Here is a 27,967-nt window from a genome sequence, read left to right as displayed (position 1 = left end):
AGCTAAATATTTTCTATTTGACATGAAAAACACTAACAGTCCTCTCACCTCAAATGCAGCAGTCTAACTCCAAGGAAGACTATGTAGGTGACCTCTGATCCCAGTTGTGGATATTTACATACCAACATTTAACAGACAGTGCCTTCTGGTTCCGAGATATAACAATTGTGCCAACCTACCTGTGTGACAAATTACCCCTTCTCCCCTACCTACTCACTAACCCATCATCACCTAATGCTTCAGTAATATAGTAACTCCCAGTCGGTTAATGAATGGTGCTTGAATCACAGTCTCTCAGTACCTACTCCTTTAATTTCTGAGTATTTTTTTCTTTCTTTGGGGACCAGTGGTAATATTTAAAGCTCCACCCCAAAAGAGGTTGCAATGATTCCCCTCTCCCTCTCTCCCTCCCTCTCTCCCTCTCTTTCACTCCCTCTCTCTTTCTTCACATTTCACTGTGGAGCAGTACGCCGGACTTGCAGTGTGGAGCTGACGGAGTTTATCCTGGACACTGATTTATGATTCAAACTGTCCTACATTACGCAAGTATAAGGGAACAGCACGGATGACGCGTGTTGCGCTCCTCCAGCCATTCAATGAAAGAAGAGACGCGCAGGAGAAGAGATGGGCACCGTTCCTGGACTACTTTCAGCTCTCGGGTCACGGGGAAAGCGTTGCCAGAGGACCGTACTGTGGGCTGTACCTGTAGTGCTGCTGTTGGTGCGTCTTTGCGCTGCTTTTAACTTGGATACGGAGCAACGCGTCGACTTCAGCGGACCAGAGGGAAGTTATTTCGGATACACGGTGGAGTTCTTCACCAACTCATCCAGGTAAAGTCAGTCTTCTTTGGTGCAATCATCACAGAAGCTTTCGCGTCTGAGTACCACACTTTGGAAAAGTCAGCCAAAGAAAGCTTAGCATTCACTGCAAACCCACTTATTTATAACAACCATACATACTTTAGTGTAAACGGCATTATTGTATCTTACAGACTTTGCTATGTGGTGCAGCAGTCTTACCTGGTCTTTATGACTATATACTACTAAACCTTTACATTTTCTCTTGGCATCCATTATTCTAATATAATATTCCTACCTTCACCTGGTTGTCTCTGAGTGCATTCTGCGGGCTACACAAAGTACAACATTTGCATTGTAGTGTAGACCATTATATTCTAAATGTATTCTTCAATAATAAGTGGTATGTTTGTATGTAGTCCACATTCAGTCTAAATGGATCTAATATTCATTCATTGTATTGTTGTGTGTGTGTGTGTGTGTGTGTGTGTGTGTGTGTGTGTGTGTGTGTGTGTGTGTGCGCGTGCGTGTGTGAGTGTTGTGTACAGAAACCTACACGAGGCTGTCTTTATTCATCTATCTATCTCTCTTCTCCTCTCTCCCCCTCTCTTTCTTTCTTTCTCTCTCTCTCAATCAAACACACACACACACACACACACACGCACGCACACACACACGCACGCACGCACACACACACACACACACACACACACACACTGGATTCCAGCCCAAGTAGCATGATTGGAAACAGACATACAAGTCTGTGTGTGATTCAGAGAGGAGGGACTAATATGCTAATCTTCTGAGTGTGTATACTAAAGGGACCAGTTGCGGGTTCCTGCAGTTTTTGTTATGTTGACAGATGGGGTACTGCTGAGTGAGAAAGAGTCAAAGATGAAACACCTATGACTGTGTGTGAATGAATAGAACCTGGATCCCTGTAAAGTTGAACTGTGTAATACGTTGCTGAAGACTCACTTTTGTTGCATTGGCCTTTAACACAAGTTGAGACTTTGACACTCCTAACTTTTTTTCATGTATCTTATATGTTGTTTTGTATTGTATCTTGTTCTGCACTTTGGTCAACTGATGTTGTTTTGAAATGTGCTATAGAAATAATTTTGACTTTGACTTTTGACTTAGACACAGCATGTAGCCTACCATCACCTGTTTTAGCTGAAGAAAGGCTCCTCTGGGCACTATAGTGTGGATTGGAACACACACAACGAGCCAAAAGTATTCTTGGATTATGAATGATGAGGTGTGAAGTATATCAACCTAGGCTGGTAGCTTCATGGTGTTCTTTTAATCAGTTGCACATAGACAGTATGTGCCTCTCATGTATTACTATTACTTTTCAGTCACAGAGACAGATTGTACCTTTAAATATTGTTTTGAAAAAAAAAATGAATCCCCTAAGGACTCTTTTTTCCCCATTCTAACAAAGATGGTGACCAGAGATAATACATCTTGTCTCTTGCCATTTTGTACATCATGGAACAACATTAAAACATTTAATTAATTACCAGTCATATATTGATGTTATATTTCAGTGTTTTTTATTTTAAAGATATAGTGCGTAACCTTTTCAACCTATTCATAAATTAATGTTGGTTACATTAAAGCCATCACCAAACGAGTTGAGTCAAAGTTGATTAAGGCTATCAGCTCCACAATAGTCTCTCTTCATTTCTCAGTATGGCAGCGTTTACAAACTGCCCCCCCTCCCCCCCTCCAGCTCAGAAAAATCCCAAGAAATGCCCTATAAATGTTTCAGTTGTTGATTCTTCTGCTAAAAAAAAAACCTAGATGTACATCAGAAGGTATCAAATCCATGCGCAATCACCGAAGGCTTTACCTCATGTAGATGCATAGACAGTGTTGTTGTTATTACACTGAATTCCACATGGGTGTGGCAGAAGTTACGCAATACAGCTTTAATAATAGTAACTCACCTGGACAGCAAACAGTCACATCTTGAACATACATATGTGTTTAGAAGAATCTTTAAAGATTTTGGAAAAAACATCTTCAGAATAACAATTAGTTTTGTTAGATGATCTACTACACCAAGATTGCAGAGTGTAGCTTAGTGACTTGAATGTATTGAATCAGATGTGAGGCGCGATTGCATTCCATTACCATTCACCAATCACAGTTTAATTGTAGAACGATTCTCGATGCAATCGTCAACCTGTTGCACCCTTCACTTTCTTTAGGCCTATTCCAGCACAGTGCACATTGGTACTTTTTCATTGAAAACGCTTCAAGTATAAAAAGCAGCAAAAAAATTACTTTGCTGTTTACGCAAATAACCATGGACGTACTTTGAGTAAAATACCTCTTATAACACGTCCAATACGTTTGTAATATTCCTTGCAGAAACAGCAGTGTTTTCTTATTGATATAAACTAGACATTATTGGCTAGCTGACACATTTTGCAATACACTTATTAGCCGGCCAACAATCTTATTGTACCACAGAAGAAAAATCTGATTGATTATAGTTTAGATTATTTACATATGTTGGGACAGTCCAAGAGATTTTGGCTTGTCCAGACAAAACACATTCTCAACCAGCTGTTCACAGCTGCTGTCAGAGACTTCTGTAGGATGTGTTCCATCACTTTAAAGCCCTTGATAGAAAATTATAGAATTCTACTGTGTATCAGATGTGTGACTTTTTATCTGCTCCATGGTAACCTGTTGGAGAGCAGCTTGTGGCAGACAATATTTGGTACACAGCTGCTTCTGTAAACATGTAGGATGCTCATATCATTACTGTTACGGCCGCCCCACACCAAAACTGTGATTAAAGCTTATACGATAATATGATTTTATTAAAGTTAACGTTTCACTGGAGGGCTGTACAACAAAAGAAAAAGTGGAGGAAGCCTGGAGCAGCCACAGTTGGACTGCTTGGTCCAGGACTTCCTCCTCCTAACTTATACCCCGACCCCTCCAACTACAATCAAAGTACAGAAACACTAACTCACAGCCCCCATCTAATAAACTAAAGAACATAAACAGAATCGCCACGAGCTGCACCCCGACGCCTCTACCGTGCACTGTGAGAGACCCGGTGTTACCCCGAAAGCTGTGACCTGCCAGAATGTGTGACCCTTGAGGGCGCTGTTCTTATTGATTAACCCAGTCTCATAGTGAAATATAGGCTATGTAAAAACGTTGGTCCATTGCGCAAATTGTTAAAGTTTCTCAAAATTGGCAGTGAAATGGTCAGATTGTTACGTTTATTTCAAAGGTGAATAACCAATCCAGTTACCCATCACAGTGAATTGTGTAGGCTATACTTTTTCCACTGTTCAATCATTTAAATTGAAAGCAAACAATTTAATAATCTCAGCTAAAGAGAGGAGGACCACGAGAGAAGAGCAGAAGGTGGGAGCGCGTAACAATTACCATATAAAATAAATCCCAGTTCCACCTTATCAACACTCTGATTGCACTGGGGTTGACCTACTAAGATACGAAATAGAAAGGTGCTAAACTGCATGAGCATTCTGTGCACAACAGTTTAACCTTTTTGCATCTACTCCTCCCATAATTTGCGCACTTGGGAAGAAACTCCTTGTTTTGCATATTCATTAAGTCAAACGTACTCAATGGACAGCACATGTTATTTGACACGCAATCCTCAGTGAACACCTAAAATCCTGTTTGCACACGTTTTTATACGCACAAATGTTTAGTATTAACCCCTCTGTGTCATCGTTTATCCTCAGTGACATCATCATGGGCTCACAGAGTAACAGCAATGTTGTTATAATGGATGTAGCTATTTCCCTGTTAGGAAATTGGTTAAGATTCTCTCAGTTTGCTTAGCTAAGCCTCTAGCAGTTAGAGAGCATGTGGTAGAGTTATTAATGAGATGTTGACTTGGAGCGATTTATACGGAAAAAGGCCCACACTAGCCCACACTGAACAATACCACATATTAGTTTATGACCAAATTCATGTATTTTTTGACATGCTCACAATTACTGTTGGACAGATTCATGTGATTCTAAGTGGTTGTTGTTGTGCGCTGCTGGGAAAACAACATAGCTGGAAAAGGATGCTCTACTGAATGAAGGAGATGTTTGCATTCTGCTGGTGGGATGGTTTCTGCTTGTTCTTATGCATTCTGACAATTGGTAGACTGTTTGTCTGTATGGGAGCCTTGCTACAAGTTGCTCCTGTTGCCATACTGTGTCATCTCTGTTTCCACTGTCTATGTGTGTGTGTTGGGAGAGCTGGTCCAATTTAACAAAGTTGGAGATGATCCAAGTTAAGCAAGAAGTGATTGCTGTTTGGAAGTGTTCTGAGGGGGGTTTGAAAATCCAGCTGAAATATTGAGCTCTGATACGTAGGGGAGAATGGGGTAATGTGAGACACTTTTTACATTTGCTCTCTTCTAAGCGAGCTAAAATGATTTATCAGTAACATTTAGACATTTCCCATTACCTCATGATGTTTCCTAGCAATGGGAATTATCAGAATTTATTCAGGACGAAGGGTAGTGAAAATATGATTGTTTTAAAAAAAGTTGTCATGTGTCTCACTTTACCCCAGCTTCGGGGTAAACTGAGACAGACCAGAGAAATCAAGGGGGTAAACTGATCCACTTACTTTTTCCACTCTGAAACTACCATAACAACACATGTTGTAACAGTTAGAATCCTGACAGCTAGCTTGAAAACCAAATATTCCAAAACTAATGTCGGACTTGTAACAGAATCATGGGGTTTGGTCAATTAAGCAAAAAAATTTTTCTAAACACTTGAAAGTAACTCTGATCAAATACAACATATAATTCATATTCAATAATAAACATTCAAATGACAGATAGAACCAGTTAGATTAAAGCACAGTCTGGGGGTCAGAACACAGGACCCTTAGAGCCACCTATTGTCTGACCTATTGTCTGGGGATCAGAGCGAAGGACAATCAGAACCAGCTAGAACAGCCTGGGACTCAGAACACAGGACTAGACCCAGCTGTCATTTTCCATCTTTTGGGTTTTTGATTAATATTTTTCTGCATTTGTTTTATTGGGATCATTCATTTAATAAAGACATATTATTTAGGGTCCATTGATGTTAAAGGTCACTCTTCTGTCCCCCACATACATACCTGCCAAACCATGCCCTTGCTGACACCCCCATTGTCTTTTGTCTTATTCAAACTAGTCACCTTGCTACCTCAAATATAATGGATTAATTAAAAAAGGGCACAGACACTGTCTCACTTTACCCCACAGCATTTGTCTCACTTTACCCCACTGCCACAATCTGAGAAAAAACTACCTCTCTCAGCAATTCAGGCTAATCTTCAATTATCATCATCACATGGTTTCATATGTTGGTAGTTCATCAACATGTATGATAGAAGTTTTTCTACCTGAATCAATTTGCTTTGACGCAACAGTTAATTAAGCTGACATCAAGAAAATTCCCTTTTACATGCAAAAAATACATTTTTGTGAAAAAAAACATGCTTACAACATTTATTTATTATTCTTTCGGACAATTCCACACAATACACAATTTTCTCTTGCAAATATTCATACATCATACTTTGTGTTGTCCGAAGGGAGACGGAAGAAGCCAAAGGCTTATCAGGTCCCGCCCCCATTTTCATCAAATTCGGATTCAGATACACAGTTACTGTTACAGAAAATAAATATATATATATATATATATATATATATATATATATATATATATATATATATATATATATATATATATATATATATATATATATATATATATATAACATCCCCATGAGGTCCTCTCTTTCATGGCCAAGGGGAAATGAGAGGGGCTTGAAAACATATATCTCACATGACTAAAAATGTGTTCTGTTGCCTAGATACAGGGGGTGTCTCACATTACCCGATGTCTCACATTTCCCCGTTCTCCCCTAAGTTAACCAAATCCATACTTCACATGAGTTTTATGTGCCAACATTAATTATACTGCGATTTGAGTAGTCCACTGCTAATTAAGGCCAGACACCTTCAGAAAAAAACGCTAAAATGATTATGGAAAGTTTAGTTGATGTAAGTGCTTTATAAGATGACATTTTTTGGTTCAGAGTATTGAAAAAAAATTATGTCGAGATAATGGCAGTTAAAAAATGGTTGTAAGGAGAAATACACAGAAGCAAACAGACTATGTTTAGTCAAATAAACACCTAAATGTACATTTCTAACCTTTGATTTATACCAGTATGAACGAAGACGTGTTATGGACCATAAATAGACAACAATCTCAAAATTGTACAGTGCTCGAGCAAACAATGTACAGTAGTTGCCTGTAGTGTCTCACCTTAAACTTCACAAAGAGGAAAAACTAAAGATTAATAAGTTATTTAGTTTTCCCAATAGATCTACCTTGGGCTGGTTTAACGATTAATGCATTATTTAAATTCTTGACAGCTTTGAGTAGCATTTAATTTATGCAGTACTTGCAGGAAAATAGTAGCCTGGTCCTACCAGACCATCGTACTTCATTTGATACTGAAGGGAAATTAAAATTGAGCGGAAGTACTAGGTGGGCGTTGCCAGGCTAGGAAAATAGGGTAGATTGACAACTACTCAACATTAATTGGGTTTTTTACATTTTATTTAAGATTACACATATGGACTTTTTAGACATAGCTGCATGGCTCTATTGAAGTCAATCTCTATTGGTTGGTCTGCTTTTGAACCTTGGGTCAAACGGCCTGCAGGATGTAGATCCTAAATCACAGCCGTTGGTGATTAGCTGGTCTCATTGTTTCAGATGGCCAATACAATTTGAAATCAATTCATGCTTCAGCCTAGTGGAGATGCCCTGTTTTGTGCTCTGGGGTTCCATCCTGTTTATGTTGTTGTTTTATCGTAATTAATTGTATTTTCTTTTAATATTGATGTTAGGGGACTACAGATGAAAAATAGCCTTTTGGCTAATTCTGGCATTTTTAACCCATGTATGATCATGTGTTTTATTAATTTGCACTGTCCCCTTCTTAAATAAACTGAATTCCTAGCGTCACTCCTCTTGCAAACTCTGTCCAGCATGATTGACTATCTCCACACCTGGTCAGTCAAGAGGTTATTAGCCCACGTGAATCAGCCTCCATGACCACTAGTGCCCATGCATCTAGCGCCCCCTCCAGGCCTGGAACATCCATTATTGTAAAAACTCACCCAATCCCTGTATGTCAGTCTGTCAGATCATCATTAATCCCTCCTCACAGATCATACAGGTCACACCACAGACCACTTGGGATTACTAGTAATTTGAAAACTATACCTATTTTGTGTAATAGATCAACTGTGATGGCCCACCCCGCTGTTGTGAACCCGGACATAAGCATATCAGATCTAAACTCACCAAATATCCTCAAATCAAGAAAGGGTTTGAGTTTTCTTCACTTAAACATAAGAAGTTTGCTTCAGCACAATAAATTAGACCATGTTAAGATCTTAGTGTCTCAGGCTGACCCAGATGTCCTGGTTCTGACTGAATCATGGCTGAAGAGCAGTACACATGACTCTATCTATGGTGGCAATAAATGACTATAATTTATTCAGAATAGACAGGACCACACGGGGTGGGGGAGTGGCTGTCTACGTTAAATCACATTATTCTGTAACATTATTACATGCTGTCTCTGTTCGTAGCTGCTTTGAATTTATTGCATTGGAATTGTCTTTATCGCCCAATGATTGTTTTATTGTAATTGGTGTGTACAGGCCCCCTTCAGCGGTAACTAGCTCCTTGAGTGAGCTAGCACATTTAATCTCTCCATATGTAAATAGAGAGGTCATTGTGATGGGTGATTTTAACATTGACTGGCTTTCTGGTGCCTCTGAACCTTTCAAAGAAATCTGTAGCAACCTAAATCTTACACAAATAATAACTGAGCCCACAAGACCTAATCTAAAAATCCCAGCTAAATCAACTTTGATTGATTTAATATTATCAAACTAAATCAATAAAATAGTTTCTGCTGGTGTCTTTGACCTTGGGACCAGTGATCACTGCCCGGTGGCCTGTATCAGAAGTATTCATCTAAAAAAAATTCAACCTAAAATCATTTTTAAGCGTAATTTTAAAGGTTTTTTAACAGTGACATTCATCTCACAACTGAAATAGCTGATGTTGAATTAGCCTTGGATTTTTTCACCAATACTTTCACCTCAATTTTGAACCATCGTGCACCCCACAAAAAGCACAGGGTAAAAAATAGATCGAACCCCTGGTTTACCAATGAGCTGTCTGACTTATTTACAGAGATGAATAAAGCCTGGTCTCTAGCCAGATGCTCTGGAGAAGATTTTAATTGGACAGTTTTTAAACAAATCAGGAATAGGTGCACGACCATGGTTAGGAAAGCTAAATCTGAGCATTATCTTGAATTAATTTCCAACTGCTATTCTAACCCTGCACTATTCTGGAAGGTTGTGAACAACAATAAAAACAATGCTAGCTCAGTTCCAACTCAGATTAAAATAAATTATCAAACTCTAAATGATCAAAAAGAGATTGGTGTAGCTTTTAATAAACATTTTGTAGCTGCTGGTCAACTCTTGACTTTTGATCCTTGATCCTGTTCCAACTAGTGTTGTTGTAGATGAGCTCCTTGCCATCAACCAATGGAAGTACATGGGAGAGGACAATCTGGACCTGTTTTCAATCAATCTCTCTACACATATCATATCAAAATAAATTACCCATATTTTTTATCTTTCAATCTCCTCTGGTATAGTTCCCAAAGTTTGGAAAAAACTCACGTCATTCCCTTGCACAAAGGTGGTGACAAAAATGACCTAAATAACTACAGACCAATATCAAAACTCCCATGCCTGGCAAAAATTTTAGAATCACTTATTAATAAACAATTAAAAACATTTCTAGCCAGTGCTTCCATTTTGAGCCCTTTCCAATCCGGTTTTAGGGCAGGCCACACTACGGTTTCTGCTGTCACCTTTGTTTTAAACAACATTATTACAGCATTAGACAGTAAAAAGCACTGTGCAGCACTTTTTGTTGATCTGTCAAAAGCCTTTGACACCGTTGACTACCATTTACTCTCACAAAGGCTGTATGACATTGGTTTTGATCATTCTGCATGCAGCTGGTTTAGAAACTATCTGTCAGATAGACAGCAATCAGTAAAATTGGGAAACTACCAATCAGAGTTTTCTAACTGTTACAAATGGTGTACCACAGGGCTCAATTTTGGGTCCAGTTCTTTTCACAATTTATACCAATAATATTGTTTCATCATTACAAAACTGTCACGCCCATCTATCCAGAGCAAAAGCCCAAAACTTCAATGATCTCTGATTGAAAGAGTCGCTGAATATAAATATCTCGGCATCTGGATAGATGATACACTCACTTTTAATTTTCACATCAAAAATCTTGCATGTCGTCTCCGACAAAAAAATTGCTATTTTTATAGAAACAAAACCAGCTTTCCTTTTTTCTGTAGGAAAAGGATTATCGAGGCAGTTTTTATGTCTGTCCTGGATTATGGTGATGTGATTTATCAGAATGCATCACATTCATGTCTTAAACTCCTGGACTCTGTTTTTCACTCTGCTTTAAGGTTCATCACAGGAGATGCTTATGACACACATCATTGTGATTTGTATAGATATGTTGGGTGGTCATCTCTTACTGAAAAACGTGACGCACATTGGCACGTTTGTATTTATAAAGCCCTGACCGGGAAGCTCCCCCATTATTTGACTACAGTACCATGATGCAAATTTCAGATGGGCCTCATCAGACCCGCTCCACTGACATGCTCATGTTATATGTTCCTTACGCAGGTCTGAGCTTTGTAAAACAGCTTTTAGCTTTAGTGCCCCTAACTCCTGGAACAATTTACAACTTAAAATTAAAATAAATACATTAATATCTTTTAACAAATTAAGACATATTATTTTTAATCTGCCCCACATAAACTGTAACTGTTTTGGATAAGCAATGTTCTTCTTCTCCAATTTTGGAATGTTTTAATTGTTTTTTTTCTCTCCTTGTTAAACGGTTGTGTATTTGTATTGTATATTGTATATTTGTAATACTTGATGTCATTGTAAAAGAGGGTCACCCCTCAATTGATCTTTCGAGGTTAAATAAAGGAAAATTAATTGAATTGAGAAATGCAGCCTATACTTCTAGTGCAAGTTTGATGCAGTTTAAGCCAACATTGCACACAAATGACTAGACTACACATTCTACAGACGTGATCTTAGCTGTTGTTGTTATTTATGTAGATCCACGATTGAGACAACGGGAAGGAAAACACACTAATTGAGTATTGTGCCAGATTATTCTGGGCCACCCATATGTATGTATGAGTTTAATAAGTGTATTTACATGTTAACCAAACAAAGCAGATATTTGGGTTGGGGATCTGGCTCATATAAGCATCATATCCTGTTTATTATAACAACCCAGATCACGTCTGGAGGAACATGAACAGAGTTAGTGAGGAATAAGGAGGCTCTGTTGGTTTCCATGAACATACAGTATATTGTGTTTGTAACTGAATGTAATGGAAGATCACACCATTATTCCTCAGTGTTCCCAAACTGTTGATTTAAGGCCCTTCTAATGAGAAACATCTCTACATGTGTAATCCATGTCCCATGTTTAATACGAGCTGTCCAACCTAAGTCATCGTCACTTCTTAAATAGTTTTATTTAGATCATTGAGAGATGGAGTCAGAGATTCTGGAGAACAAATTTTTTTGAAAATCAGCGAATATCTCCTGTGGAAAAAAATCCAGTGTTAATACACAGCCTAGGCTCTGTAAACAGGTATGTAAACAAAGGTTATGTAAACAAAGGGGGCACGTCGTAGCTAGCAACATGCCCGTTTGCAGAGCCTAGGCTGTGTATAAAAACTGGATTTTTTTCAGCGCGCACACAGTACGTACATGTAGCGGATCGTGGGTAGATACTGTGATGGAAATTGATATTGTGTATACATATATTATAAACACTACATACTCTGACTATATATTCTGACAAAAAAGGATTTTCTCCATAATCACTGACTCCACTTTTAATAAAACAACTCCAGAATTTTAAAGAAACTTATTTTAATAACAAACATTATTTTGTGTAGAAGAAAGAGGATTTTCAGCAGGTTTAGGTTATGATGCATAAGAACAGACCCACCATTAGGATATGACTTATTTCCGAATAATGTGGCTATGTAAATACATTCACCCCAAGGTCATAAATCGTCAAATCAAAATGACATGTTGTTTCTTTAAACTTGCCATGCCTGCAGGCCATTTCCTTGTTTAGCAGATGTTCAAATCCATGTTAACGTGAGTTAAAGGAAAGGAATCCTCATTTCATGTCTCAACAGATGCATCCATTGATCGTACACGGTATTGTCAATGGGGGTTATTCTTAAGTTTTCATTACCGGGGCTTTTTTTTATTTGTCTCAAATCCACATGTGTGGAGATCCCAGGGGGTTGGTATTGGTAGTGGGTAAGAGGTACTATATACCTTTGAAAGAGAAGGCCATAAGCCCACACGCTGGCCGGCTGAGTGGCTGTGGAGTGAGTGGTTTATAGGGAGAACTCATCCAGCCATGTAAATATTCACACACTTATAATCAACATTTAATTAAAAGGTTTGCAATGCATGACATGTTGTGTTTTTTTCCCCTGCATCTAACATTGAAAAACCTCTAATGATAATTACAGGGATATGCAGAAATACAGTCTATGAGGTAACAGCTGCAAACTGATCTTAAAATGTACTTTAAATACTCAGTGTGGCTGTACCTTACAAGCCCTCATAAACAGGGACATACAGTGGAAGTTATTCAAGGGGCTACTTCTTAATGGTGTTGATAATAAGTGCTACTTCTAAATTGTTTTCATATCTTGCTTTCTCTACTTATGGTTTTAGTTCTGATAAAAATAATAGTTCAACATTTTTGGGATATGTATTAATATTTGAATTTTACTTTCTTATTTTAGAAGACAATTTTTGATACGAGACTCACATCTGTAGTTCAAGGTGAAGTCAGCGATTCTGGAGAAGGCCTTTTGTCAAAATCAGTGAATATCTCCTCACAATCCGCTCCCTGTCCGTACTGTGTTCAATGAAAAGAAATCCAGTGATAATACACAGCCTAGGCTCTGTAAACAGGCATGTTGCTACAGTGGGCCCCTTTGTTTACTTTCCAGTTTACTACAGAGCCTAGGCCATACAGTACGGACGGGTAGCATATTGTGAGGAGATAATAATATTAATATGAATTGGCTGAGATGCTACAGCCAGAAGATGGTAAACAAGGGCAAAAAAAGCAAACAAATATCCTATGACAAAGCCTAGGCATATGGATGGAAGACATGGATAAAGGATCCAACCATACACTGGCTCCACACTTTCCTTTCGGCCTCTTTTCCCCCTTCAAACCATTCTTAGTCCTGGTTCATACTTATTCAATCAGCTGTGTGTATGACATGTTTATAAAGGCAAATTATCTCACATCATAACAACTGTCTCTTGTTGTATTCTAGCATTTCTCTTCAAGTCAGTTTCTGAACGCAATCAGTCAGACTTTGCTTTCTCTCTTTCTGTTTGCCACCGTAAAGCATCAGCATTTTGGTCGGTGCTCCAAAAGCTAACACCAGCCAACCCGACATCACCCAGGGAGGAGCTGTGTACTTGTGTCCACCCCGGAGCCAAGCTAACTGCACCGTTATCAACTTTGACAAGCAAGGTAGGTTGTCTTGTTAAATCTAAAATTGACGACCCGCCTCTTTCTACCCACACTGATAAAAATGTGAACCGTCATAAAAAAAATCAAGCTAAAAATATGAAGCCTCTGGGAGAGATATTTTCACTACATCTTATTCACAGCAGGGTTGTTGCTAAATCACATTGTTCCAGGAGATTAAAATGTCACTTTTCCCCTAACGGCACTGTTAAAGAGTTGAGACATGGAGGACTGTGTAGTAAACTCTTAGTTGTCTCTAATCAGCCATAAAAGAGAAGGCTGAGAGAGAGAGAGAGAGGCTACTGGTAGCATCTCCAGTTAAGCGACGCTGTGTGTCTGAGGTCAAATGTGGGGCTCCCTGCCATTTTACAGCTCCTAATCCAACAGTGCTGTGTTTTGATTGAAAGCAGCCTTTGAACTGAAGCCTCTCCTCCTGTGTTTTAACGGTGACTGAGGTTTCACTCCGCTCCACCCCTCGCTACAAGGTCTCCATCTTGGGACGTGGGCTGCTTGCGTTTGGAGTGTTTTTTTCCCCCCGCAGTGAGCTTTGATACCCTACTGGACTGGAGCCCAGTGTTGTGAGTGCCCCTTTAATTAGGGCAGAGTCATTACGAGGACAAGGACCCCAGAGGACCCGGGCTGCCCCCGCGGCTCTGCCAGAGAAAATAATCACCTCCATCAGAAAAAAACGCAGGAAGAAGTGATAAGGAGTGGACCACCGTTTGAGGATCAAGGATCACAGGGTCTCACTTATCTGCTGATAAGCAAGTAGCGGTTTACACATGCTGAGAGCTGCAGCTATGCACTCTCTGTGTACATAAATACACACCTAACTGTTTACAAACTGTGGACACAGCCTCTGAAACGTGATATGTTGTAGAAAGAAAAGCATGGCAAAACCACACTCATGTTCACACACACACACACACACACACACACACACACACACACACACACACACACACACATACATTCCAAAATAGCCAACAGTGGACATTCAGTCTACATTGACCAAGTGTGGACTTATATTTCTGGTCATTTAAAAAAAAACACAATAGAACTGTACTTTTGTCAGAATATTATATATAGGCTACTATATGTACATAATATCATAATATATAATTAAATGTGGTTGTTTAATTTCTTTAAAGAAGTTGCCAAGAGGGGAATTGAATCAAGTTCGCACAAACACTTAGTTCTGTCCATTCACACATGCCGTGTTTAGTTCGGTTGAAACGAACTCAGATGCACTTCCGCCTTCGGTGCGCATCTTTCAGACATGTGTGAATACAGCAATCGCACTCGGAGGCGGACCAAACAAGCGCTCCGAGACCCAGCTGAAGAGGTGGTCTCGATGCGCTTCGATACGCAGTCTGCTGCAGTTCGTTTGTGGTGTGAATTTGTCCGGACTCGATCCGACCCAATTGCAGGAAGCACTGTGCCTTTTTTTTTTTTTTTTTAATAAATCGTCGTCAGCTTCACATTATGGGAAAGTGTTGTTGTCGCCATTGTTAGGAAGATTAGTTGTGGTTTGACCGGGAGCCCCGAGCAAATATATTACATTTGATAGACAGGACGCGTAAACATGCTGATGTGTTCAGCGATCAGATGAAGGAGAGGGGAGCGTCTCCATCACACAGTGACAACAGGTTCATGCTGAGCTTTGTATGAAGTGCGTGTTTTATTTTGCTTCCCATGTTACGGGACCGTCAATAGCCTACTATCCCCGTGTCAGTTTGGAGCTGAGCCGCTCCGAACTCACACCCAGCTGACACACGGCTAAATCAGCTGAGTGTCAGCTTGAGCCTATTCCTCGCGAGCAGCGCGTCCAGCAGCAAAAATACAGTAAATATTATGTTTCACATCGGCTACTAGCCACACATTGACACAGGCCTACATATTATAACCATATGAAACAACAATAATTTTATGTTTTTTTATTTTATTTATAGGCTAGCTAGATGTAGGCCTATTTATTTATTTTTTTATTATTTTTGACCCCATATCGTAACAGTTATATATTTCGCAGTTTTCACTTTGTTCTTCCTGCTTCTCTCCACCCCAGAATGTCTGTCCAATGAATGAATGAACTCAGATCACGTGTGGTTTTACTTCTTAATGCTGGTTCACTTGCAAAAGGGGCAATATGAAAGTGTACCACACCAAAAAAAAAAAAATCTAAACTCTATTTGGTCTGGACCAAAGCAAGTGAACTAGCGGACTTTGCCAGTGTGAATACACCCTAACACACACACACACACACACACACACACACACACACACACACACGCATGCTTTTACTCTCAGTATAGTCTTGCATTTTCCATTACAGGCCTCAGGATTCATGGCGTGTTGGACGACACAGCTCAGACTCCATTAACCAAGCAGGCACACTGACTTCCAGCCAGAAGAGTTTAATGTCACCACTCTGCTACTGACAGCAGGCACATATATCAGAATGTATGCCACAGTAAGCTTTTACACAGTTAAATGCACAATTAAGTATGATTTACATTTTTTAAGAGCTTAAAGTTGAAGGCATCAGGTTTGGTTAAATGACTTTTCAAGGCCGCTAAAATGGCATAACACGTGTGATTACTTGTTTCACCGTAGGCCTGACAGAGACCCCGCATGTAGAAGAAGTTAGGAGCTGACAGCAAACTCCACATTTATATTTAGTGCCTTAATAAGGATGTGAGCTGGTTTTCCAAGCCCTGTTTTTACAGCGTTCCATAGGGCACAGAGGCAGCCGGGTTCACCTAGCTGGGGACCAATAGAAGCAATCCAAGTAGAAATATTACTGTCCTATTTTTTCCAAATTAATAATAATTATAACAGCATGCTGTTGAAAGCAACAAGTCAGTGAAGTGCAACGCTGCTGACGATGCAAAAGCAAAACATTTGGCAGCCCTCCCTCCCACACACACACACACACACGCGCACACACACACACACACACACACACACACACACACACACACACACACACACACACACACCTTGCCTTCATAGAGCTAGGGCCTCCTCTTAAAACAGATCCTGACAATGAAGTACAGCCGTTACAGTCGCAGCCGTTACAGTCGCAGTAACAACAGGGTCCAAGTCCCTTTGAGTTGTTTGATGTCTGCCATAGCACGGAGGATGGATTAAGACTGCATACCCCCTGGAACAAGGCCATAACATATCCATGTAAAGAAAAATCCAAGAACAGCTCTCAAATGAATCCCTGGAAGCCCAAACATCAAAAACTGGTGACATGGGGGGGGTTAAAATAGCAACCCCTGACATCACTGGAAAGGAAAGAAGCGTAGCAATTACAGGTTATTCAGTAATAGAAGAGCTGTGTACAACTCTGGGTTTATAATATGCTCCTAAACTGTTTTTTTTCTCCTCCTTCTTCAGGTGATCGATATTTTTACATAAACAATGTGAACACTCAGGTTGAGTTCAAGTCCCATCAGTGGTTTGGAGCTACTGTGCGTTCCCATGGCAACAGCACCCTGGTAAGAATGGGTCAGGGGTGGGGGGCTGTCTGTTTCAACCTGCATTATGCTGTGTGATTACATGCTATGCACACAAATAGTTTGAATGAGCATACTCAGCTGATGACAGATATGTTTAAGTCAAACAACAGACTTTTATTGTCGTTATTTTGGGTTTTGATGTAAAGTACTTGACCAGGTTGCTCCCTCTGTGCTTAGCAACTATATAACAACTGTTACACTATATGTTATGGTACTACAAATATCCAGAAAATGTTAAATAGTTTAAGGGAAACTTTCCATTCGCTGCATTTCTCAGATAGACTCAGTGATACATGCTAAAAATAATACTGAAAGGACATATTTTGTCCGTCCCGGTCTAAATATTGCCCATAACCGGGCACTGTGACAATGGTGGACAGAGGTTTGCAGAAACTAATACTGGGAACATTGGTAATCGGTTTTTGGTTGCTGGGAAGGAAAAACCCTGCGAAACGGGATTGTTTTTGAGCCGGTGGGGGGGCCAGTCGACCTCCATCTTTTCTGCTGCACGCGGGTACAGGGGAAAGAAAGACATACCGTCATGGCCAACCGGCGCAGCAGCAGGGGCATATTGACACGACAAAAGTGTATTTGCTCAGTCTCCTAGCAACCAGGCACGTCTAGGCCGATGTCGAGCACTTCTTCTTCATCATGCGGAGCAGCTAGCTCCAGAGGTAGCTGGTGAGCGCTCTCAGAGGGCTCAGGTTGAAGTTCGGCTAGCCCGTCGACAAACCTCGTATGTTCTGCCCAGTCACTAGCAGGGACGTGGGCCAGAGGCTCATCTGAGACGGACGCAGATGGAGCCGGGTCCCTCGACTCATATACGTCACCACAGGTCTTTTTAAGGCTTGAATATAGGTGTCTTCAGTCAGCCACGCGAAGGCTTGATATCCCATACTAAATGTGTTGTAGGGGAGAACGGGGTAATTTGTCACACGGGTTGGTTGTCACAATCGTTATATCTCGGAACCAGAAGGCGCTGTCTGTGAAATTTTGGTATGTAAATATCCAGAATTGGGATCAGAGGTCACCTACATAGTCTTCCTTGGAGTTAGACTGCTGAATTTGAGGTGAGACGACTGTTTGTGTTTTTCATGTCAAATTGAAAATATTTAGCTCCTCAGTATTTTTCTTCTAGGCTTTTACACAATGGGTTTATAACAAAACACTTGTTACCCATACAAAGTGTGAAGGGTAAACTATAGTTTAGATTGTGGTTAGCAAGCTAATTAGTTGTCAGATGGTTGTTGGCCTTGATGCTAGCAAGACATTCAAGTTGGGGTTGGTCGTCACATTTTTTGGGGGGTTGGTTGTCACATGTTATCTCAAGGCTGCAGCCAGAAAAGGAACCCAATAACGAAAGAAATTGTCAAGCTGTATCCTCACTGACACCCCAGAGAAGGAAAGAATAGAGCAGGAAAAGGCAGCTAGCATGCAAAAGAAAAAAGGGCAACAAAATCAAAACAACCCAGTGCATCCCAAACTAGACCAGCTGCCAAGGCTACAGTAAGTTATGTAGGCCTATTTGTCAACTTGACAATGCAATTACACTTTCAAATTTAGTTCTACTTTCTTGCCTTCTTTTTAAGATTATTCCCATTAAGATAACATTGTGACAAACAACCCCATAGTGTTTGACAACCGACCCCTTGATGGGGTTGGTTGTCACAATGTGTAAGGGTGTCTTTGATGATTAATTTCTTCTTTATTACAATAAGATAGAAAAAGTGAGGGGTACACATTTCAAGCCAACACCTTAAGCTTCAATTTAATGTAGGAATGACTATTGAAAGATGTTTAGTTGATGAGCAATTCTCACTAGAGTAAAAAGTGTGCCTACTTACCCCGTTTTCCCCTACCGAGTGAATCTGAAAAAAACTTACAGGTTCTAGGCATAAATTCAGATGAATCACTAGCTGACCATTCATGAGCTGAGCTCAGCTGCTGCTCCAAAGTTGGTTTATGTATAGTAAACAGTTGAGACTGGCTCTGGCTCCCAGAAGGTGCAGTGATTGCCATGAAAGTAGGTTCTTAAGAGCACACATGGTTTCATCCACAATGTGGTTTAATTTATCCACCCTGAAAAGTGTAATGGTACAGACAGAGTATAAATCTCCCTTGTTTCTTCATCAGACCACCTCAGTCCTGACACATTTTCTTAATCCATTGGCAAAGCTATGCAATCCATGTTTTAGCGAAGGGTCAGTTGAACTCTTCTCAGCTAGCAAATGTGCTCAGGTTCCTTTGAAATTCAGTTGTCTCTCTGTGCTTTCTAGGCTTGTGCTCCACGGTACTACTGGAGGACCGAACACGACACACCCTTTGCTGATGTTACAGGAACCTGCTACCTGTCTGTAGACAGTCTCAACACATTTGTGGAGTACGCCCCCTGCCGAACAGGTGAGTTCTGAAGGATCTTTTCAGTGTGTGCGTGTGTGTGTGTGTGTGTGTGTGTGTGTGTGTGTGTGTGTGTGTGTGTGTGTGTGTGTGTGTGTGTGTGTGTGTGTAGGGATGCCATTAGAATTCACTGCAAAGTAACGAAAAGACAGTGACAGTGAGGCATTGTCTTGTGATTGTGTTTTGTTCAGTTAAGGGGTCAACAAACAATTGGAATGTGACACTGGTTACACTGGGGATTGCTTCACTCAATAGAACAGAACATTTTTATCTTTTAGGTTTAATGTAACAGAACATTTATTAGTGTTTCCCATGTTTGCTGCTGTTCATTGCAGAAAGACATGGACCTGCTGGACAGGGCTATTGCCAGGGGGGATTTAGTGCAGACTTCACCAAGGTAAGAGAAATATTTGGTTACAATTGTTGTTGCTGGATTCTCTATAATCACATAGCTGCTGCTTTCTCTGTTTCTGGCTGGTGTAAGCAGTGGGGATTTTGCTGTGTACTTAAGATTTGCAGAGTTGGTTTGAAATGCTTGATGAAACCAATGACACATAGACCCCTCAGTGTTGGCTATGTTCTTGCCTTACAGGATGGGAGGGTTGTGCTTGGAGGACCGGGCAGCTTTTACTGGCAAGGTGAGCTCGCAAGAATGTGGAACAGCATGGACTTTTCAGGATACAGCTTCCGATAGATTTGTTTTCCATTGAAAGAGTCAGAAAATGAATCCAGTGACAGACCTCAGGAGTTTCAAAAGTCACATGTATGATTTTGAACTCTGACCTTCATCAACCCTTTGTTATCCATCCAATCTTATAGGTCAGCTGATCTCAGCCACGTCAGAGGAGATCGTTAAGGCCTACTACCCATCCTACTTTCTGCTGTCGGTCGCTGGACAGGTTCAGACGCGACAGGTGCACGGGAGCTTTGATGACAGTTACCTGGGTGAGGAAGTACACTTGTGTCAAAGATTATTAAATTAGAAGTATTACTAATACTGTGTGCATGTACTAACCCAGTGGTTCTCAATTTTTTTCTGTCATGCCCCCCCTAGGGGACAGAAATATTTTCGCGCCCACCCCTAAATTGAAATACTATTGAGAACCTGCTAATATTTATTTATTTATCTGTACAAAACCACTGTATGAGTTTGTGGCACGAGCATTCTGCATACAATCACCTTATTATCAAATTAGATAACAAAAATTAGCTGAGATAACTTCTGCAGCAAAACAATTCAAAGTTCAGTTTATTAGCTAAATTTGTAACATTTAAACAAGACTGCTCAGTCTGTGTGAATCTCAGGACAGATAAACAAGAGCAAATGATTCACTGAGGTTTGCATTTCATTCAAAACATTTTAAAACTGTAAACATAGTTAAGGTGTTTTTTTTATATTATAGGCCTTTCGCGCGGATATGACTATACACAAGCACTTTTTTTTTTTTTTTGTCAGTTGGAAATCAAGGCAGCCCGCGCCCCTCCCCCCCCCCCCTGACAACCCACCATTTGAGAGTACTGCTACTTATACTATAAACACTTCTAACCATATACTGCTACTATTGCCTCTACCATCGAAATTCTAGATTTATTTTACACCTGCGAGCAACAGGGTCCCCTAATTCAAGTTGGTTATTTTTTCTGACCATCTGTTTTAACAATTTGGTCCAGAGCAACCTATCTCAATTTGCCATGAACTTTGTAATAAATATTCATGGTTCCCAAAGGATACTGTATTGGGAGTTAGTGACCCCCTGACCTTTTATCTAGCACCACCATGAAGATCCACAATTTGCTTTGTTTCCACTGAGCAGTGCAGTTCGGTTTGGTATGGTACAGCATGCAATGTTTTGCAGTCCCACTGTCAAAAGTCAGGAAGGGTGCCAAAATAGTCACCTCTGCAAGAATCAGCCTCTCCACTACTTCTGCAGTTTTCAACAGACATAAAAAGTGTGTGACCATCATCAGTGAGAATTCCTTGCTGCCATTAAGGTTATCTGGATGAGTAAAGTACATTTCCTAACCATGCCGTTTTCACACTGTCATGTTGTTTGGCTGACTTAGCGTCTTGCACTGATGTCAATATAAGATTTACAATGTTTTAAGGACCGCGATACTGCATGTTTTTGCTAATACTGTATATATTGTATATATATTGTTACAGCTATCGACAAATAAAAGCACTGTGCAGCACTTTTTGTTGATCTGTCAAAAGCCTTTGATACTTTAGATCCCAATTTGCTTTTACAGAGGCTGCATGAAATTGGTTTTGATTATTCTACATGTAGCTGGTTTAGGGACTATCTCTCTGATAGACAGCAGTCAGTAAAACTGGGAAGCCACCAAACTGAGTTTTTAACAGTTACAAATGGTGTTCTGCAAGGCTCAATTTTAGGTCCAGTCCTATTCACAATTGACATCAATAACATTGTTTCATCGCTACAAAACTGTCAAGCCCATTTGTATGCTGACGACACTGTACTGTATTGCATTTATGATTCGGTCCATCAATCTGTTCAGAACCTTCAGAGCTCTTTTAACACCCTGCAGGACTGTCTAGTGGACCTCAGGCTTGTTCTTAATATAGACAAAACAAAATATATGTGTTTCTCCAGAGCAAGCACTATACATTTTAATGATCTTAATATTCATACAAATAATGGATCTCAAATTGAAAGAGTCACTGAATATAAGTATCTCGGCATCTGGATAGATGAAAAAGTATCTTTTAAATTTCACATAAAAAATCTTGTCTGTCGTCTGCGACAAAAGATTGGATATTTTTATAGGAATAAAGCCACCTTCCCGTTGTTCTGTAGGAAAAGGATTATTGAGGCAGTTTTTATGTCTGTCCTTGATTACGGCGATGTGGTTTATAGGCATGCATCTCATTCATGTCTTAAACTCCTAGACTCCGTTTTTCACTCTGCCTTAAGGTTCATTACAGGAGATGCTTATGACACTCACCATTGTCTTTTATATGAAAAGGTTGGGTGGTCTTCTCTTAAAGAGAGACGTGATGCACATTGGCATACATCAGGTCGGCAATCAGGCCACGCCCCTTTTGGGGGGAAACATTGAACAGCGCTCCATCCACTTTGTATTGAAGGAGACCTGTCTTCTGCAAACAAACTTAATTAAAACGTAATCAAACGTCCATTTAACAAGAAAACGTTACTTTCTTTAAAGCCACGACTCTTGTCTGTCCATACGAGCTGTTTTTGTGAAAAATTATTGAGTAATTTTCAATATTGAGGTGTTTTTCCCGTCCGTGAGGGTTAGCCTATGGTTAGCCTACAGCAGAAGGCTAACATTAGCCTAGCATTCAGCATACATTAGTTAAGAGTTTTGTCTCGATATTGAAAATTACTCAATACTTTTTCACCAAAACAGCCCGTATAGATAGACAAGAGCCGTGGCTTTAAAGAAAGTAACGTGTATTTGTGAAAGGCATGTCGTATTACGTTTTTATTAAGTTTGTTTGCCGAATACGGGTGTCATTCAATACAAAGTGAATGGAGCGCTGTGTATTGTTTTCCCCCCAAAGGGGGCGTGGTCACGAGAGTTCCGTCCAGATGACGTATTGCCGACCTGATGTATATTTTTATATATAAAGCCCTGACCGGAAAGCTACCACTCTATTTGACAACAATGCTGCATATTTCAGATGGGCTTTATCATACCCGCTCAACTGAAATGCTCATGTTATATGTTCCATACGCCCGGTCTGACCTTGGTAAAACTGCTTTTAGCCACAGTGCCCCTGACTCCTGGAACAGCCTACAACATCAAATTAAAATAAATACACTCATAACTGTTAACCAATTTAAAGTTATTATTTTGAATCAGCCCCACTCCAATTGTAACTGTTTTAATTAGGCTATTGTTCTGTTTTATTCAATTGATCTGAATGTTTTAATTGTTGTTGTCTCTTTGTAAGCTTGTTGTGTATTCTCATTGTATATTGTGTATCTGTAATTCTCGACGTCATTGTAAAAGAGGGTAACCCTCAATTGATCTTTCGAGAATAAATAAAGGAAAATGAATATAGCGTTTGTGCAGTAACCCTCATTTAAAACATGTTCCTGCAGCCTTGGCTATTTTGTGACGCATGTGAAAACACTGGCCTCCATTGTTTTCTATGTGATTTCACACAGTGTCTCAGAATGTGCGTCAGCATATGCCACTGTCCAACTTTCCAGTGCTGACACACGATAGCTGTCCAGATTGATTTTTCATATACACTCCCTGAATTGGCAAACCAGCTGATGTGGCCTGCACTACTTCATCTGTCTGCAGTGTCTGAAAGGGGATATCGACTGACTTTATCCATCCAATGCATATTAGAGGTGTTTAAGAGGCAAACATACTTGGAAACTGTGGTTCCAGAGGGAACGCAACCAAATCTGATAGATCTTCTCAAGTGATGTCGCTCCAGTGACCTGACTAGACCTCTGTAGCTCGATCCTCAAATCTGCTTTAGGCTAGTTGCTCAAGGCTACATTAGCTGCTTCTAGCATAACACACTTGAATCACAGACTGAGCTGTTGGTTGAATTGCATTAATGTAATTATGGACCAGGTTTTGACACATAATTTAGAATGCATGTAATAAAAAACAGCATACCTCTGGTTCTGCTATAATGATTTTGATTCATCCATTGAGAATTTGATAATGTTATAAAAGGTCCCCCATTATGCAAAATGCACTTCCCCATGTTTTTTCAATATTTGTAAATGTCCCGTGTGTGTGTGTGTGTGTACAGACTTCCAAATTATTAGAAAAAACAATCCTCTCTCTTTTTCTTCACCTTTCTGAAAACCTTTTTTCAAAATCCTCAATCAGATGTTTATCCCCTTATGATGTCATATTCAGACTTTTGGCAGACTGGGCATTTTGGAAGGTGGGGCTTAAAGAAAACAGCCGCTAAAACAAAGCGTTTCAGACAAAGGCTGATTTTGCAATGGCTTGGTGATAAATATAAAAGTTGTTTTGCCACTACACTATGTAAAACAGTTTTCTAGTAGAAACAAAATTACAATTTTGAACATAAAACTGAGAATAAATGTGACCTTTAAAGTGCAATGCTAAATCATTGGAGTAGTCTTTAAAGATCATCATGCGGTGTGCACCAAAGCTGAAATTTTTTTTGTGTAAAGGCGTGTTCTTTTACTAATAGCCTCAAATAATACAACAAAAATACACTAGTGCTACTGTACACATTGTTTTGACTTCTAACTTACTTCACTTTTACCCACTCCAAGCTCAAACAGATTCAACTAACTTGTATGTTCAGCTTTTTATCATGTGTCCTTCAACTTTTCATTGTATCCCCTACTTTCATCCTCATCTTTACTCTTCATTTTGTCCTGCAGGTTACTCTGTGGCTGGTGGGGAGTTCAGTGGGGATGGTGAGGAAGGTGAGGGTCATATTTACAGAACAGAGAAATGCATGGCTGAGTACCGGGTTCGCTGACCCAGGACCCCAACCTCTGTCTAATAGTTAACTGTCACAACACACAGGACTGCAGGAAGGGATTATTAAGTCTTTCAGGAAGCAAGCACATCAAGAGAATGAAGAATACATGAATCTCAAAAATACATAGGCTACCTACCAAACATAAACCTCATTTTGTTGGTTGTCTCAAGCTTCACTCAACATTTCAGTTCTAAGTCCGAAAGTCTTGTTTTGAAATGCCCCCTCCTAACCCTTAGCCTCTTTCTGCCTTCATTGCAGATTTCATCACAGGAGTTCCAAAAGGACATATGCTGTATGGTGTAGTAAGGAGCCCCCACATTTTCATTTTACATCAATTTACAGTGAAAATACTCTAGTAAACATTAATGTATATACATGCAGTGCTCACAGCTGCAGTACTAATCAATAAAGCATTTTATAAACTTGACTTTTTTCTGTCTTATTATAGGTGTCCATATTAAATGGAAGGGATCTGAAGTCTCTGCTCAACTTGACAGGGGAGCAGGTATGTCCACATCTGGCTGGAGATTTTCTGTAGCTTACTCCCCAGGTCCTTATTGTTTCATATGGTGGTACATTTAAAGTGACTTGTGCAAAGGAGGGTTGTTGGAAGATAAAGGAATTTGCCCCATGGGGAGGAGGCCTTTAGCAGGGTCAGAGTTCAGGCTTACTGTAGGCACGGCTCACGTTTTTTGTTATAAGCTGTAAATCAAACCCAGAACCAGCCGACCAGGCTAGTGTTCATGTTGTCGCTGTATTGACTCAACATATATCGACGGATATAAAAGCAAGAGGCAAGATCAAGGCGCAATGTTATGATGAAATAAACAAGTAAAAGTATGTCCCAATAGAAAGCCTACTGCATCCTAACTAGATTCTTTTTATCGTCGGATGTAGGATGTAGAATAGAAAAAGAAAGAGTATGCGATTCGGAACGCAGGGACAGACATGGGTAGGGGAGAACGGGGTAATGTGAGGCACTTTTTACATTTGCTCCCCTCTAAGGGAGCTAAAATGATTTTTCAGTCAAATGTACACATTTCCCTTTAATTCAGGATGTTTCCTAGAAAAGGGCATTAGCAGAATGTATTCATGACAAAGGGCAGTGAAAATATGATTGTTTAAAAAGAAGTTGTCTTGTGTCTCAGTTTACCCCAGCTACAGACCAGAGAGATCAAGGGGGTAAACTGATCCACTTACTTTTTTCACTCTGAAACTACAATAACAACACATCTTGTAACAGCTAGAATCCCGACAGCTAGCTTGAAAACCAAATATTCCAAAACTAATGTCGGACGAGTAACAGAATCATGGGGTTTGGTCAATTAAGAAAAAAATGTTTCTAAACACTTGAAAGTAACTCTGATCAAATACAACATATAATTCATATTCAATAATAAACATTCAAATGACAGATAGAACCAGTTAGATTAAAGCACAGTCTGGGGGTCAGAACACAGGACCCTTAGAGCCACCTATTGTCTGGGGATCAGAGCAAAGGACAATCAGAACCAGCAGCCTGGGACTCAGAACACAGGACTATACCCAGCTGTCATTTTCCATCTTTTGAGTCTTTGATTAATATTTTTCTGCATTTGTTTTATTGGGATCATTCATTAAATAAAGACATATTACTTTGAGTCTATTGATGTTAAAGGTCACTCTCCTGTCCCCCACATACATACGTGCCAAACCATGCCCTTGCTGACACCCCTATAACCATTCAACCCCCACCTCCAGCCCACATTGTCTTTTGTCTTATTCAAACTAGTCACCTTGCTACCTCAACTATAATGGATTCATTAAAAGAGGGCACAAACACTGTCTCACTTTACCCCACAGCATTTGTCTCACTTTACCCCACTGCCACAATTTGAGAAAAAACTAACTCTCTCAGCAAATCAGGCTAATCTTCAGTTATCATCATCACATGGTTTCATATGTTGGCAGTTCATCAACATGTATGATAGAAGTTTTTCTACCTGAATCAATTTGCTTTGGCACAACAATCGATTAAGTATCCGTATGTAAACAAAACAAGGACAGTGGATTTTAACCTTCTATCGCTTAGATTTAAATGTCTAGGAGACCAAACATAGGAGAGTACATTTTGGCATTGTTTTCAAAGTTTTGGAACCTATCCCCTTTGGAAATACTAGCTAAATGTTTTCATGGGAAAACGGATTTGTCTCTGACTTTCTTGAGAAATTTAAGGAGGCGTCACTGTGTACTTGTCGCAAGATGTGAGAGCATGTGACAATGCACCCACGGGACAGCCTGTGTGCGTGTGTGTGTGTGTGTGTGTGTCATTGTTTTCAGTGTGGGAGGTCATCAGTGACTGCTCAGAGGTGTCAGTGTGAAGGCAGAGGGCGCTGAGTAAACTGTTAAGTCATAGTGAGAGTGATCTGAGGTAAACCCCGGGCTAATTGACTCTATGCTCTCTGTGTGTGTGTGTGTGTGTGTGTGTGTGTGTGTGTGTGTGTGTATGTGTGTGTGTGTGTGTGTGTGTGAATGTTGGTCCCTCAGTGGGGGCTTTGGACAGTGTATGTCAGAGTCAGCTGCAAAAACACACCAGAGAGTATTTGTGCAAGAGGTCCTGTATATTTGGCGAAAGCGAAAACCGTCATTTGTTACGCAATTAAACAACACTTTCTCTGTTCGGCCATGTTTCCTTGGCTCAGCAGCCCATTTTGTGTCCAAATTGCACATTTAATACTAGGTGATATGGGTGATATGATGGCATGTATAAGACAATAATGTCAAACATTTGTCATACTATTTATACCAAGGTAGCTTTACATTCACTACCTCTGATGGTATCGAATCATTATAACAAACACAGCCTAGACTCCGTAAAGGGTATGTATAATAATGGTATGTAAATAAGGGGGCCCACAGTAGCCAGCACCATTTATACAGTCTACGTTGTTATTAGCTGTTTTGCCTGTGCGATACAGGAAGACAACCCCGATATTCAGTATTTGGTTTTGAAAAGCAGTTTCACAAACTCATTTA

The 27,967-nt window shown here is 40.0% G+C and overlaps 1 protein-coding gene across 1 annotated transcript in view; it reads left to right on the top strand.

The window, feature by feature from the left end:
- Positions 1–467: 467 nt before the first annotated feature.
- Positions 468–27,967, top strand: part of LOC307249128 (integrin alpha-5-like) — a 61,841-nt gene continuing 34,341 nt past the window's right edge. The window contains exons 1-10 of the mRNA XM_080025762.1: positions 468–830; positions 13,428–13,555; positions 16,955–17,055; positions 19,353–19,476; positions 19,809–19,870; positions 20,066–20,111; positions 20,293–20,418; positions 24,849–24,893; positions 25,211–25,254; positions 25,401–25,457. Coding sequence (XP_079881888.1) covers positions 625–830; positions 13,428–13,555; positions 16,955–17,055; positions 19,353–19,476; positions 19,809–19,870; positions 20,066–20,111; positions 20,293–20,418; positions 24,849–24,893; positions 25,211–25,254; positions 25,401–25,457 — 939 coding nt within the window. The 5' untranslated portion in view covers positions 468–624. The remainder of the gene's footprint in view (positions 831–13,427; positions 13,556–16,954; positions 17,056–19,352; positions 19,477–19,808; positions 19,871–20,065; positions 20,112–20,292; positions 20,419–24,848; positions 24,894–25,210; positions 25,255–25,400; positions 25,458–27,967) is intronic.

This window comes from Ammodytes marinus, assembly GCF_949987685.1.
Source record: "Ammodytes marinus genome assembly, chromosome: 4".
Taxonomy (NCBI): domain Eukaryota; kingdom Metazoa; phylum Chordata; class Actinopteri; order Uranoscopiformes; family Ammodytidae; genus Ammodytes; species Ammodytes marinus.
Note: the sequence above shows the minus strand (reverse complement) of the source record. Positions and strands in the feature narration are given on the sequence as shown.